This window comes from Marmota monax, unplaced genomic scaffold, assembly GCF_021218885.2.
Source record: "Marmota monax isolate L192 unplaced genomic scaffold, Marmota_monax_Labrador192_F-V1.1 WCK01_AAM20220418_F8-fsc00185, whole genome shotgun sequence".
Classification (NCBI taxonomy): Eukaryota; Metazoa; Chordata; class Mammalia; order Rodentia; family Sciuridae; genus Marmota; species Marmota monax.
Genome location: NW_026693278.1, coordinates 1,166,692 through 1,180,487, shown reverse-complemented (window position 1 = coordinate 1,180,487; position 13,796 = coordinate 1,166,692). Strand labels below are relative to the sequence as shown.

Here is a 13,796-nt window from a genome sequence, read left to right as displayed (position 1 = left end):
GAGCTTAGACCTCTTTCTCTGGCTTCTCAAGCCTGATAGGGCTCCTTGCTGTGAGTGGTGACTGTGTTCCCTGTTTCCAGAACCTCGAAACGCAGACAGAAAGAAGGAAGAAAAGCCGCTTGTTCCTCATCCACGGGCCTTGCATTCTCTACAGAGACATACTCAGCCTATAATCCCAGTGGCTGGGGAGGTTGAGGCAGGAGAATCACGAGTTCAAAGCCAGCCCCAGCAGCTTACCGAGGCCCAAAGCAACTCTTAAGTAAAATACATAACTCTTAAGTAAAACTTGTGTTTTACTTAAGTGCCTCTGGGTTCATTCCCTGGTACAAAAAAAAAAAAAAAAAAGAAAATACATGTTCAGGACCCTTCCACGAAAAGACAGCATTTCAAGTACAAGAAGGGAGGAGTTGAAAATGGACAGGAAGTGATGTGGATGAAGACACCCCACAAAGCAGCAGAGGGGAGCAATCAGAGAATGGCCTTGGGTTCTCCCAGGTATAGCAGTAGTGGCTCCCTGTGCAACAAGAGGGCCGAGCCAGGTCTCCAGCTCACTCCTGCATTCATTTCCCTCTGCATGTATGTGGCTGCAGGCTGCCCCTGAAGGAGGACTGTGGTCTAGGATGGTCAGATGCTTCCGTACAACAGCCTGCTTACAGAAAATCCCCACTAACAGAACATGCAGGATCAGCCTTAGCCTTGATCTTGGCTTTCCACCCTTTTAATTACACTTTCTACATGAAAAGCATAGACTGAAGGGGTTGGGTAGTTCATAAGCATAAAGCGTTTAAGAATCACGTCAAGTCCAAAGAGACCATAATAATTAGAAACATTTTAATTCCTAGCCACTTGGCGGCACTTAGTATCAGAGCCATCTGAGCATGTCAGCCTTTGAACTTGCTCAGCAAGAGTACATGATCACACACTCTTAGGGTAAATCAGAATTAGATGAAGGTTATTTATTGGTGAGACTTTTTTCCTGTAGTGAGCTTCCTTTACACAGCATGGTGTAAACAGCATCAGATTGAATGAAAAGTCTGTTAAATGCAACCATAAATAACTAGAATAAATATACATCAAGTCACTTTACAGCACATATTTTTAGGGCCAAGGTTTGGATCTGTCCCGACCTCAGTGTGCTCTCTGGGCGGAGCAGCTGAGATGGCAGCAGACATCTCACTCACAGCTGTCATGTGACCGAGTGATGGGCCAACAGAAGCTCCCTGAGCCCCTCCTGGGGAGGAAGCTGACAGAAACCCAAGTCCATTCAAGGGATAAGGATTGGAGGGAACCAAGAATCAGAGATACAGGGAGGAAAAACCACTTCTAGTCATTTCCAAGGCTCTTTCATTTTGCAGAAATAAGAGGATCCTTGTTGTCAGGAACATATTCCTGATGTGACCCCCCTCCCCCATCAAGGGGGCTGTGGCCCCGGGGAGGCAGCAGCCGACCATCTTCCTTTTGAGCAGGGGACCTGCTTTGCAGGCCCTCGCCTCGCCTCTAGGGGCAACTCCTGCATCATGTGACACTGACACAGACGTCACCATTGATCCTAGGTTTGTCTTGCCATCAGGTTGGGGAATCTTTTCTGAAATGGTCCTTACTGCATTTCCTAAGCTTAACAGGGAGGAGATAGATGCGAATAGCTCTAACCCTGAAACCCACACATTTTCCAGCCGGCCGGGTCATGGCAGAGGAAAGTGGAGCACATCCTTTTTCTCAGCCAGTCCGCACACTGAAGCTTCCAGACAGCACTGGCGCACAGCTTCCTGTATGCACAATATCATACAATAAATACAATGCTGTAGTTCTGTAAGAACTGACAAGGCCCAAAATGACAGCATCCAGCAAGATGGCATGTGCTGCTCTGGAACAAAGTACCATTGGACAAAGACTTACTTGGGGCACAAATGCACTGGGGCAGCGGGTGAGCCTGGAGGCAGCTCAGCCCCACCACACACACACACTCAGGGTTAGGAGTGTTGGGTAGGCCAACCAGAGGGGCAGAGGGACCCCCTGGAGCCTCCATCTGGACTTGAAGGTCTGAGTTCTGAAGCAGACCCTGAATTGAGCAGAGCACCTCAGACAGTCTTAAAAATGGGCACAGCAGCCCCTCCACTGCACCCTCATGTGCTGGGAGGAAGGGCCATTTCTGAGCACAGAAGTGGGCCAGGCCTGAATCGTGTGCTTCTCACTCCTGCGGTTTCAGAAAAGGCCCCATTCGATCACTGTCCCTCGAGCTCTGAGTATGCCTCAACTCCCACAGCTGGGACGCATCCCGACTGTCTCTGAGCTAAGGCCAGGAATGTCCCTGTGTCCTCTGCTCCTGAGCAGTCCAGGGGAAACTGTTAGACCAGAGGCCCAGAAGAGACAGGTAGCAGATGGGGTTGTCTTGGTGGGAGACGGGGCATCACCACGGGCTTATTCCCAGGAACAGATTCTAAAGCAGGAAGATTAACACAAAAAGCTCCCTGTGTGTTCCCTGCATGTTTGGGCACTGGCCCAACCACTTCAAGATGGAAGGAGGCCTGGAGGCACTGCCTCAGAGATGCCTGCTTGAGGCCAGTGGGCAGGGCTGGCCACGGATGTTTGTGGAGACACTGCAGAAAAAAACAGGCAGAAAAAAACAGCTTCCTGCTGCAATGTCCTGTGAAAAGGAACCAGCAGGAGCCATATGGCATCAGAATCTGGGAATTATGAGACACAACTTCCAGGAAGATCAAATTAGACACCAACTGTGTGGGAACTAGACTATCCTACAAATATACCACAAATAGGCAGCAAAAGAACCAAACCCATCACAAAACGTACAAAGACAAAAGGTTAAGTCTTCCAGGAGGCCCCGGAACATGGACGAAAGTTCAGAAAAGCAAAATGTTGCCAACTCCTCACACTGGGCCCTGGAGGGATGCGCCTGCAGTCAGTCGCAGGCTTCCCAGGCTGGCACAGTGAGTGCCCTGGTGACAGCCTAATTCTTGGGCTTGTTCGCTTCAGCCACTTAGGGGGTCTTCCCTGTAGTGAATGGCACAGCGCAGTTTCTCCAGCATGATTTCCAAAGAAGAGTACTGGGGGAGCTTGATCATGAACATGCAGGTCTCCACCCGGATGTAGCGGGAGTCTGGGGAACCTACAGAAGAAACATGGGGGCCAACGTCAGAGGGCCAGGTGCATGTGGCTATGGGAGGCCCAGGGAGGTCGGCTGGCCTCTCTGCCTCCAGGTTTGTTTGGCCAGCAAAACTTTTTTTAAAAATTATTTTTCTGTATTAAAAGGAGATTTGGGGCTGGGGATACGGCTTGGGTTGTAGAGTCCTTGACTAGCATGAGCCAAGCCCTGGGCTTAAGCCCCAGCTCCCACCGAAATAAAGTTAGATTAAAAAAATACTGGGTTTTCATTTTCTTTGAAAATGCTAGGAGATCTGCACCATCAGGATTGTGTTGCCACAGCTCCTCCCCGGCCCTTCCCCTCACTTATGTTTTGGATTTTGGTCTGTGGGATCCTGTTGGTTCGTTACACCAGGCCTGACAGCTCTGTTCCAAACAGAGAAGGGCCTGAGTGTCCCTACTTGGAATGGGAGTGGGAGGGCCAGTACCTGCTGTGCCATCCGGGGGGGCAATCTTCATGGGGTAGGGGGGCACGTGGGCTGTGTCGGGGCCTCCATCTTTACAGGGGCAGGTGAAGGGGATGCGCTCCTGGTTGCAGGCGAACTTGATGAACCTGCACAGCTCCTCCTGGGTGAACGTCTCCAGGGCCCCCCAGAAGAACTCGATGTGTTGGTCCGTCTCCATTAGTCCCACCTGGTACATGGTATGGGCCTGGGGAGGAGAGACCCCAGATGTGAGCAGGCCGGGGTCACCGCTGAGCTGGTGCCTCCCAGCCTTGGGGTCTGCACATGGGCCACAAGCACAGGGCAGTTATGGAGATTACAGTGACAGTCCATGGTGAGGACAGAGTGTGAAGACAAGCTGTTGCTGCGGCCTGCCATCAAAGGTAAGGGCAATGTTGGGTGCCAGGTCCACTGCCACAGCCTGCTCAACCGGCCTGGCCCAGGGCCACCTACCTTCAGAAACTCGAGGTTGATGTAGGGGAGGCCACAGGTGCGCAGCTCCATCTCCAGTGGGCTGAGGGTGGTGAGCAGCTGCAGGGGGATGATGGAGCCCAGGCCCGCGCGCACGGCCGTCACGCACTCCACGTTCTGCAGCTCCCGCAAGCGCAGGCTGCGGATGGCTGCAGCGTAGATGTCCTTGTTCTCCCACCTGGGGTGAGGGAGAGCACCCAAGAGGCTGACGGGGTGCTCCTGAATCTGGGACCACACTGCCGCAGCCAGAGGCCCCCAGCCTCTCCAGTGGCCTCAGACCCAAGTGCCCAGGTGGTCCCAGTCCTGGCAGCTCAGCTCACTCCTCCCTGGCTTCTGGTGTGCCCTTGAGAAAGGCCTTCAGCTGAAGACCATCTTTCTTGGTGTCCAATGTCCCCCCCTTTGGGAAATTCCCACCTGTCACTTGACCCAGGCCCAGTGCCGCTGTCACCCTGGCTGACTGGTTTGGTCAGACCCTCCTGTGTACACTCACGCCACAGGGATGTGCCGGCCGCGGCTGCACAGCTCCACCTCCTCGCCCGTCATGGTCAGGTAGGTGAACCTGCAGCAGGGCTTGCTGGGGCCGTCAGGACTCTCGGTGGCCAGGTGCTGGGAGGCAATCTCGGCACACAGGGCTTCCAGCTCGCTCTCGTCGTTGATCTGCAGGGACACAGGCAGGGCAGACTCAGGCTCACTGCCCGCCGCACTGCCAATGCCCCTGGACAGTGGCACTAAGAGATATCTATCTGGGCACCACACAGCTTGGCTATGAATGGGCGTGGGACACAGGCCAGGCTGTCAGTTCAGCGTTGGGTCTGTGCCCTAGACCCGGCTAATGAGATCCAAATTCCTGGGTTTTTCCTAATACTGTGTTCAAGGGGCAGCCTTCTTATGCTGGTGTGACTCTGATGACAGGATGGCACCCTGGTGCTATGGAGGCCATCTTTGCCAGCATCTGGGAAAGACTGAGACTGAGTTTTCTTTTGGTACCAGGGATTGAACCCAGGGGTACGTAACCACTGAGCCACATCCCCAGCCCTTTTTGTTATTTGAGACAGTCCCACTTAAGTTGCTTAGAGCATCACTAAATTGCTGAGGCGATCCTCCTGCCTCAGCCTCCTAAGCCGCTGGGATTACAGGCGTGCGCCACCGCATCCAACCTAAGACACTTGGATTCGACTCTGCCCAAAGCCAAACCTATAAAGAGTGACTATATATTTTAAAATATTCTTAAGTTAGTTGAACCTGGTATTTCTGTCACCTGCCACCAGAGCCCAGACTTAATTCTACCTGTGGAACATGTACAGGCCACTGCCTTCCACCATTTGCCAGAATAAAGGTCCAAAAGTCACTGGAAGGAGAATACTGGGTTCCTAGGGAGATGACAACATGATCCAGAGGACAGCAGCCTGCAGCTGCTGAGGATAGTGACAGTTGGGAGTGCTGGAACCCACCCTCTGTTCTCGGTGGCACCCTTCCCAGTGAAGGCTGCAGGCATCCTGCTGGCAGAAGCACAGCTAGCCTCCCTCAATGGCCTTGCGGTCCCCTTCAGCCGGAAGCCTTGGCTGGACTACTATCTGCATTCATGTAGCATCCCTAATACTATCTTGCAGTCCCAGTCCCTTGCTGTCACGCAGAGCCCCAGAGGACTTCTCAGAGCCGTGTCTGACAGAGATGCTTACACAGGGGGCAGACCCCTTGCTTAGCCCCTTTGGGCGACTCAGCAGTCCTGTTTCTGCAGAGCAGCAGGGTGACATCTAAGACCCCTGCTTTGTTGCTCCCTTGGCTGGCTGCTTACAGAGACCCTGGCCACCAGGTGCCTCAGTGGCCCTGGAAGTTGCTGTTGGTAAAGTCACCTGAAACCGCCCTGTGGAGGTCTGTGGCCATGGGAGCAGACGGAGGGCCCTTGCAGAGGAGGACTGGCTTCTAAGACCCTCCCCACCCTGCTGCCACCGTTCTCCAGCTGAGGAGCCAGACGGAGTTCTTGGCCCTTCTGCCAGCGAGGATGGCCAGGGCCAGCAGGGCACTTCCCATAGCCCTTTCCCAGGTTTGTGAGGATGGACTAAAACCCTCAGCATGGGCCCTTACCTACAGGAAGCAGTCTAGAAACTTCATGAAGACAGGAAGTGGGCCCAGAGCCCGGCCCACCTGGGCCTCAGTGATGCTACGGGAGGAAGGGAGGCCCAACAGCCTCAGCCACCCAGCAGCCGGGGGGCACAGGCCACCTGCTCCTCCAGGAGGGGCTGATTTGATGTTGTCGTGGCCTCCACCTCTGTGTCTCAAGTGTGTTCAAGGAGGGGAGGAAGGACTCCAGTTCAAAGCCTTTGTGGCATATCCCAGATGATCCGCAGGGCTGACCTCCTGCGTGCTTTCTGAGGCCCCTGAGCGACTCTTAAAAGATGAAACTGGATATGACAGATCACTGGGCCCTTGACTTGCTGTGTGCATATGTGAGCACGCCACGGCGAATTTCCCCTTCCTGTGTATCTATAAAGCATGCATCTAAAAAATATATAAATAAAAGGAAGGGCGGGGGCTCAGTGGTAGAGTGCTTGTCTAGCATGTGTGAGGCCCTGGGTTCGATCCTCAGCACCATATATATAGAAATAGATATATACATAAATAAATAAAGGTATTGTGTCCCACTACAACTAAAAAATATTTTAAAAATAAATAAATATAATAAAAGGAAGATCAGTAGAGTAGAGGAGAGGGGAAAAGGGTGGGAGGAGAGAGAAAGGGGAAGTACTGGGGACTGGCGTGGGGCTTAGTACATTCGTTGCCTGTATATATGACTGTATCCAGATGAACCCTGGTATTATGTATGATTATAATGCACTGGTGAAAACATTTAAAAACTGGACCAAGGGCTGGGGATGTGGCTCAAGCGGTAGCGCGCTCGCCTGGCATGCGTGCGGCCCGGGTTCGAGCCTCAGCACCACATACAAACAAAGATGTTGTGTCCGCCAATAACTAAAAAATAAATATTAAAAAAAAATTCTCTCTCTCAAAAATAATAAAAATAAAAACTGGACCAAAAATAAAGAAACCAGACCTTCTTGTGATGCCTCCCCCTGCCTCTTCTCTTTGAGCTGCCAAGAACTCTCCACCTGCATCCTCAGGGACAGACACTGTAAGCAGAGGGCCTGGCAGAGCAGGTCACATCACCCCCGACTTCTTCAGTCAGCAAGGAGGGGCCAGAGCTCCGACACCAGCCCTCCTGACACCGCTAGCGTTCTCTTGGGGATCATTCCTCATAGTGGGGCTGGAGCCTGCGTGAAGCCAACAATCAGGGCCCTGCTGCCACCCAGAGAAAATGAGCCTTCACTTACGCTCTCAAACTTCTTGACGTAATTATAGGTAAGGATGTCTGCTTCCTGCAGGTCCTGGTCAGGGTCCAGGGGCTCCCCCACCAGAGTCTTCCAGAAGGAGGGCAGGAGGTCCAGGGGAAGGGGGACATCTGCCCGGATGGCGATCCCCAGCAACTGGCCTAGGAAGTGCAGCAGCTGCTCCTCCCCGTAGGTGATGGGGCTGGGCGTCAGGATGTACTTGCCCTGAGGTGCAGGGGCAGAGGCAGCAGTGAACAGGTGTCCTTGGCGCCCACCCCCCCTGCAGGCAGGAGAGGCTGCCACAGGCCCGAGCTCACCCAGGTGGCACAGCAAGGCCTGCCCACCCTGACCAGAGAGGTGCTTGAAAGGCAGAGAGCCAGGAGGATGTGCACCAGGGAGCCGACCCCACCCGGCGACTGGACGGCCTTGCCATGGCCTCACCTTGTTCTTGTTGACAGCAGAGCTGGGGCACAGCAGCAGGAGCGACAGCGAAGAGCTCTGCAGCTCCTTGCACACCTGCCACAGGAAGTGGCGGAAGGAGCCACCTGCAGGACAGACAGGCTGGATCAGCACCCAGGGGTCCCCAGGAGGAGCGCCTGGAGGCTCCCTCCCACCTCACCTGCGAGACCTGGGAGACCAATCAATCTTTTCTCTTTTTGCAGGGCTGGGGATGAACCCAGGGCCTCACCAGGCTAGGAAGCCTCTGACTGAGCCACACCCTAGCCTGGAAGATCAATTCTTGTCAACCTGACTGCAGCTAAGGTGGAGCAGAACTGGGGGAGCTGAGTAAAATCCTGCTCTGCTGCTCACTCGCTGGGTGACCCAGGGGTAGCCCTGCTCTCAGGACATCTCTGAATGGGGTTCAGTCGTGCCTCTATTGAATGGGGGAGAGGTGGAGCCTTGCAGGCTGGGCAGAGGATTCAGTGAGGTCGCAGCCCAGCCTGATGGGCGGCACCTCTCCTGGTGCCAAGCCTGTCCTGATTTTTTAAAAATTTTTTTTAATATTTATTTTTTAGTTATAGGTGGGCACAACGTATTTATTTTATTATTTTATTTTTATATGGTGCTGAGGATTGAACCCAGTGCCTCACACATGCTAGGCGAGCACTCTACCACTGAGCTACAGCCCCAGCCCAAGCCTGTCCTGATTTGCAGGCTTGTTTGGTCCCTGTTCCTTCCCCTGGGCCCTGCTGGGAGCAGGCGGTCTCCTGGAGTGTGTGCTGATTTAGAGGACACTGACGCACATAGGATGGCCATCTTCCAGCTCTTCTGCTGCTGCCTTTCAAATATCTTTGGTTTTCTTACAAAACTCATCTGTCCCTGGACTTCCCTGTGAGTGCCCCTGTAGGTGCCCTAAGGTCAGCTACACTCACACAGGGCCCCCCTGGGGCCCAGTATGGGGGCTGATGGCAGGGCCTGGCCACAGGGCAGGAGGCTCCTGACCGCAGAGACTGGGAAGGCCAAGGGCCTGGGCTTTTAGACCTGCTGAGCCTGGGGAGTGACCTGACTCTGTGGCGTCCAAGTTCTTCTACCTGTGGAGCGGCCGATGGTGGCTTCCTGTCGGGTTCTGGTGCTCCGAGCAGGGCGGGGTGTCTGGCCAAGGCCTGGCCTGTTCTGAGCACTCAGTGAATCAGCTGCTCTCCCAGAACTGGGGGTCTGCCAGGGGGTCAGTGTTCCCTGCCACTTCTGGCAACAGTGTCCCAAGGACAGACCGCGGGAAATGGAGGACAGAGCTGAGGGACTTTTCCTCCTCCCTCCCACCTAGTGCACCCAGCTGAAGAGAACTGAGGCTTCTTCCCCCACCCATGGCAGAGATGCTTCTTGAATGTCTAGAGCTAAATAAACATGACTTCCCAGAGAGTGCAGAGTGCAATGATGCCACATGCCACTGAAATTAGGCCTACCTGGTGCCCTGAGCCGAGCCCACCCAGCCCCTCAGCTTGGGCTCTTCCTGGGAAAAGGACTGACCTGCCTCTGCTGGACCTACCACAAGGACAGTGGCCTCGCCCCAGACCACTGCAGGCACCAGTTCTCACATGGGAATAGGGTTGGTCAGTGGGTCCCGGTCAGTCCAGAAGACCTGGCTCCTGCAGAGCGTGGGGGGGCTCCTGGGCAGCTCAGGGGAAATCAGCCAGGAGCCCCCGCATTCTAAACTCCCTAGGGCAGCCCCGGGAGACTCTTACTGGTGCCGTGGACCTCCTCCCCGGTGAAGCGGATGTTGAAGGCGTAGGTGGGGTCACCGCCACTCGCCAGCTTGACGCAGAGCTGTGAGGATGGCACAGAGGCCAGTTGCCTGGCAGCCTGGCAGAAGTAGGAGTTTTCAGAAGCTCTGATTTCCCCTGGGAAGCGAGAGAGGAGTGGGTCACAGCCTCCAGTGGCTGTCCCCTACCCTTCCATCGTGGAAGCAGCCTGCTGGGCTCGGTCTGCTCCCCTGGCCTCTGGGTTGTGCCCTCCCTCTGTCCTCGCATCTTCAAATGTCTCAGGCCTAAGCACTTGCTAAGTGGTTCCCGCCGCCTAGAGCCTCCCTCCTTCCTCCAAAGATGAGGCCCAGGTCCTTCTCATCTTCTAGAGGCTTCTGAGTGCCTCCAGGGGGCTCCTCCCTCAAGCCCTTGCATTCTGCCAGTGTGTGGGGCTACTGCAGACTCCAGCCGTCCTGTAGGTGCGCCCCTGCCCTTTGATGACAGAGCCCAGCGATCAGCAGGCACACGGCCATCAGAACACAGCTGTGCTGCCCCACAGTGAGGCCTGGCCACGGGGTAAAGGAAGGCTCCGTCTCTTGCTGTTGGGAAGGGAGGCCCTGAGGTCACCCTGGGCTTCTTAGAAGCCACATGCTGGGGCTCCAGAGCACAATGAAAGCAGCAGCCAGATGAAGGAGGACTTAGTTGCTCCTTCTGGAAGCTCCTTCTGTGTTGGGCAGCCCCACCCAGTTTTTAGGCACTACTATTTTGCTCTCTGTAGCCACCCCTACCTCCCACAATTTCCAATGGGTCCAAGGTGATCTCAGGTGCCGCGTGGTCGGCTGTCCTCTGCACAGTGGCATTCAGCACTCGGTTCATCACGGTCACCTTTGTGTCATAGAAGATCAGCCCTGGAGACAAGAATTGGGAGAGAAGAATGGGCGGGGCTGCTTCCCTTCCTTCTCAGTCACCCTGTGTCCATCAGAGGCTATGGTGGCCCACAGGGTCTTCCCTAGGCAGGTGCTAGGCAGAGCACTCAAGTGCCACACTGTGGCAATGTGAAGCGTGACTGTGCTATTTATCCAAGTGCTCAGTGCCCTCATGTGCCCTCTGATTGCTCAGCAGGGGACCCTGTACTGCAGTCGACACAAACAAGGAGGGTGCAAAACTGAGTAGACAAAGTGCCCACTTTTATTTTTATTTTTTTGGTACTGGGCATTGAATCCAGGGGCACTCAACCACTGAGCCATGACCCCAGCCTGTTTTTTATTTTTAGAAACAGCGTCTCACTGAGTTGCTTAGGGCCTTGCCAAGTTGCTGAGGCTGCCTTTGAACTCATGATCCTCCTATCTTAGCCTCCCAAGCCGCTGGGATTACAGGCACGCGCCACTGCGCCCAGCCAGGTTACAAGGCCCTGCACCTGCTGTAGTTAGTTTCTTTATTTTCTTTTTGTTGTTTTGGTATCAGGGATTGAACCAGGGGTATTAACCAACAAGCCCATCTCCAGCACCGCCCCCCCCTTTTTAAATTTTTATTCGAAACAAGGTCTCACTAAGTTGCTGAGGCTGACTGTTTTGGGCCATCCTCCTGCATCAGCCTCCCAGGCTGCTGGGATGACCGGCGTGGGCCTCTGCGCCTGGCTGTGGTTGGTCTCTACTGGAGGCTCTGCTGCTGCAGAGGATGCCTGTCCGCTAGACATAAGGTGGGCAGTGGGAGTCTTCTAGGCAGTTTGGACAAAGGCCTGGTCATTCTGCCTGGAGGTTCTGGCTCTGGTGCCTTAAAGGTCACCTCTCTCTTCCTGCAGGGTCCAGGCAGGCCCAGGCACTGACCTTTGGCCTCCTTCAGAAGGGCCGCGATGCTGTGGGTGTACATGGGTGTCTGGCGCAGCTCCACCAGGGGCAGGAAGAAGGTCTCCAGCGTGGTGTTGAGGGACTGCAGCAAGGCGAAGCGCAGGCGCAGGCTCTCAATGGGCACATCTGAGGGGGATAGGATGGTCATGCTGGACCTCTGCCAAGCCAGCCCAACACACTTACCTCAGCAAACTCAGGAGGTCCCTGTCACTGGGGAGGACCATGTACAGTGGGACTGGGGGCTGGTTTTATTCCTGGGACCCCAGAGACACTATCAGTGAGCAAGGGCCCTCAACGTGCCTGAACATGTGCCAAACAGAAGGCAAGTGTGGGGTACTGAGGATGGAAGGCCCTTCAGCCTTCCTTTGGGCCGAGGGTGGGCTCTGGGAGGGAGCCCCAGGCCATGGGCATGCAGGGCAAGGGCTCTACTACTGCCCCAGCTTTATGTTGTTTAACTTTTCAAACACCTGAAATAATTACAGCCTACAGGAAATCCAAAAATAGCAGAGTCCTGGATGCCCTTCAACCAGGCCCCACACCAGGCACGCACCACTGCGCCCAGCCAGGTTACAAGGCCCACTGGCACGCTGCCTTAACTGTCACCCTCACACCTATGGCACACTCCACCACAAGAGACTGAAGTTAGGGACAAGTCTTTGCCCACCTTTACCCCCTTGTGTCCAGAAGTGCAAGGCCCTGCTCCCGCTGCCAGGCGAGGCAGCATCTCCTGGGGCCGGCAGGCGCTGGCAGGGCCTGCTCCCAGGGGCAGATCCAGGTGAGGGTGCTGGCCCCTTATAGCTTCCTAGCTTTCAACAAAAATACATTGCTCCCCCATCAGGATAATGCAGGTGGCCATCCCCTCTCACACTCCCACAGCAGCCTGGCCTAGAGGAGCATGTGCACAGAGCAGGGTCCTGGGCGCAGCAGTGGGCGCCATGGTGGGCACTGCCTTCCAGCCCTGTGCTTCTCAGTCTGTGGCCTCACCCTGCTGCAGTGAGCACAGGAACAGGCCTGAGACTCCCTTGGCCGTGGTCACAGCCGCCTGTCTCTCCCCCTCTCTCTACACACCTAGCAGGTAGAAGGAGCCCCTAAGTATTTCTGTAACAGATGTCTAAATGGCATCTAGCCCTTCTAAACACTGCTTGTCACAGGGTATGTCCCCACTGGGCACTAGGGAAGGGGTTACTCCAAGGGGCCACATACTCAAGAGACAGGCCACTCTGGGGTCAGTGGCATCGGCAGGGTCCAGGTAAACCTCATGGGGGTGGAGCCTTGCAGGTGTGATGGCAAGGTGGCGGCACAGCCGATTGATGTACTGCACGAGAGCCACGTCCATCTCCAGGGTCCATTTCCTTGAGGCCTTCTGCGCATGTCGGACATCAATGCAGGCACACCTGGGGCAGGGGAGGGGAGAAGGGCCAGGTGGGGGGCTGTCTTCTAGGATGAGGGTTGATTCCTCCTACAGAGCCACACCCAGCCCTGGAGTGTGCTTGGAATTGCCCAGCCTCCAGGACTTTCTTGGTGTTCAAACTGCTCCTCACCCGAAGAGCTCTTTCAAAACAGGCCTGTGGAGCATTCCAGGGGGGAGTATGCACAGAGCAACCTCTGACAACATGCACGTGTCCTGTTGTGTTAGGGTGAAAGCAAGGTCACATATGGTGACCCAGGCTAAATGTTCACTGACTTTCTGTGTTTTCTATTTTTTTTTTTTTTGGGGGGGGGGTACCAGGGATTAAACTCAGGGGCACTTGACCACTGAGCAACATCCCCAGCCCTATTTTGCATTTTATTGTGAGACAGAGTCTCATGGAGTTGCTTAAGGCCTTGCTTTTGCTGAGGCTGGCCTTGAACATGCGATTAATCCTCCTGCTTAGCCTCCCGAGCTGCTGGGATTACAGGCGTGCGCTACCATGCCTGGCATCTGTGATTTCTTTACCGGTATAATGAGCTCAAAATGGTGCCAGAACCTGTCACATTTTCAAAGGAATTCAGAGAGAGAGTGCTTGCCAAGCACGTGGCCATGCCTAGCACATCCATGTGCACAGGACCAGCTGCTGGACATCAGTAACCTTTGCCCCGCGTCCTATTCCAGCATCCACGTGCAGGGATGTTGGCCCGGCTGGTCTGCAGGGTGCTCAGGAGGGCTTTGCCGTAGGGCTGCGTTAGCACAGCAGGGGCAGAGGCCACCCAACTGCCTGCTGCTGGGGCTCTGCTGGGTAGATTAGTCCATGCTCAACAACAGAACGCTGAGCATCATGGGAGCATGTGCAACACCACCACAATCGGATGACCCGGAGTGGTAGGAGAAAGGCAGACTGCAGACAGCATGCCCTTCTTCAGCTGCACTGAAGTCATCAGCTCCCAGGACAA

General features: G+C 54.9%; 1 protein-coding gene across 6 annotated transcripts in view; it reads right to left on the bottom strand.

The window, feature by feature from the left end:
• Positions 1–816: 816 nt before the first annotated feature.
• Positions 817–13,796, bottom strand: part of Hectd4 (HECT domain E3 ubiquitin protein ligase 4) — a 176,224-nt gene continuing 163,244 nt past the window's right edge. For all 6 annotated transcript variants that reach the window (XM_046456507.2, XM_046456508.2, XM_046456509.2 and 3 more), the window contains exons 67-76: positions 12,630–12,820; positions 11,406–11,552; positions 10,368–10,487; positions 9,583–9,738; positions 7,841–7,944; positions 7,403–7,624; positions 4,564–4,730; positions 4,056–4,251; positions 3,588–3,810; positions 817–3,124 (exon numbers count right to left, since the gene is read on the bottom strand). In XM_046456507.2, the coding sequence (XP_046312463.1) occupies positions 2,988–3,124; positions 3,588–3,810; positions 4,056–4,251; positions 4,564–4,730; positions 7,403–7,624; positions 7,841–7,944; positions 9,583–9,738; positions 10,368–10,487; positions 11,406–11,552; positions 12,630–12,820 (1,663 nt within the window). In that variant the 3' untranslated portion in view covers positions 817–2,987. The remainder of the gene's footprint in view (positions 3,125–3,587; positions 3,811–4,055; positions 4,252–4,563; positions 4,731–7,402; positions 7,625–7,840; positions 7,945–9,582; positions 9,739–10,367; positions 10,488–11,405; positions 11,553–12,629; positions 12,821–13,796) is intronic.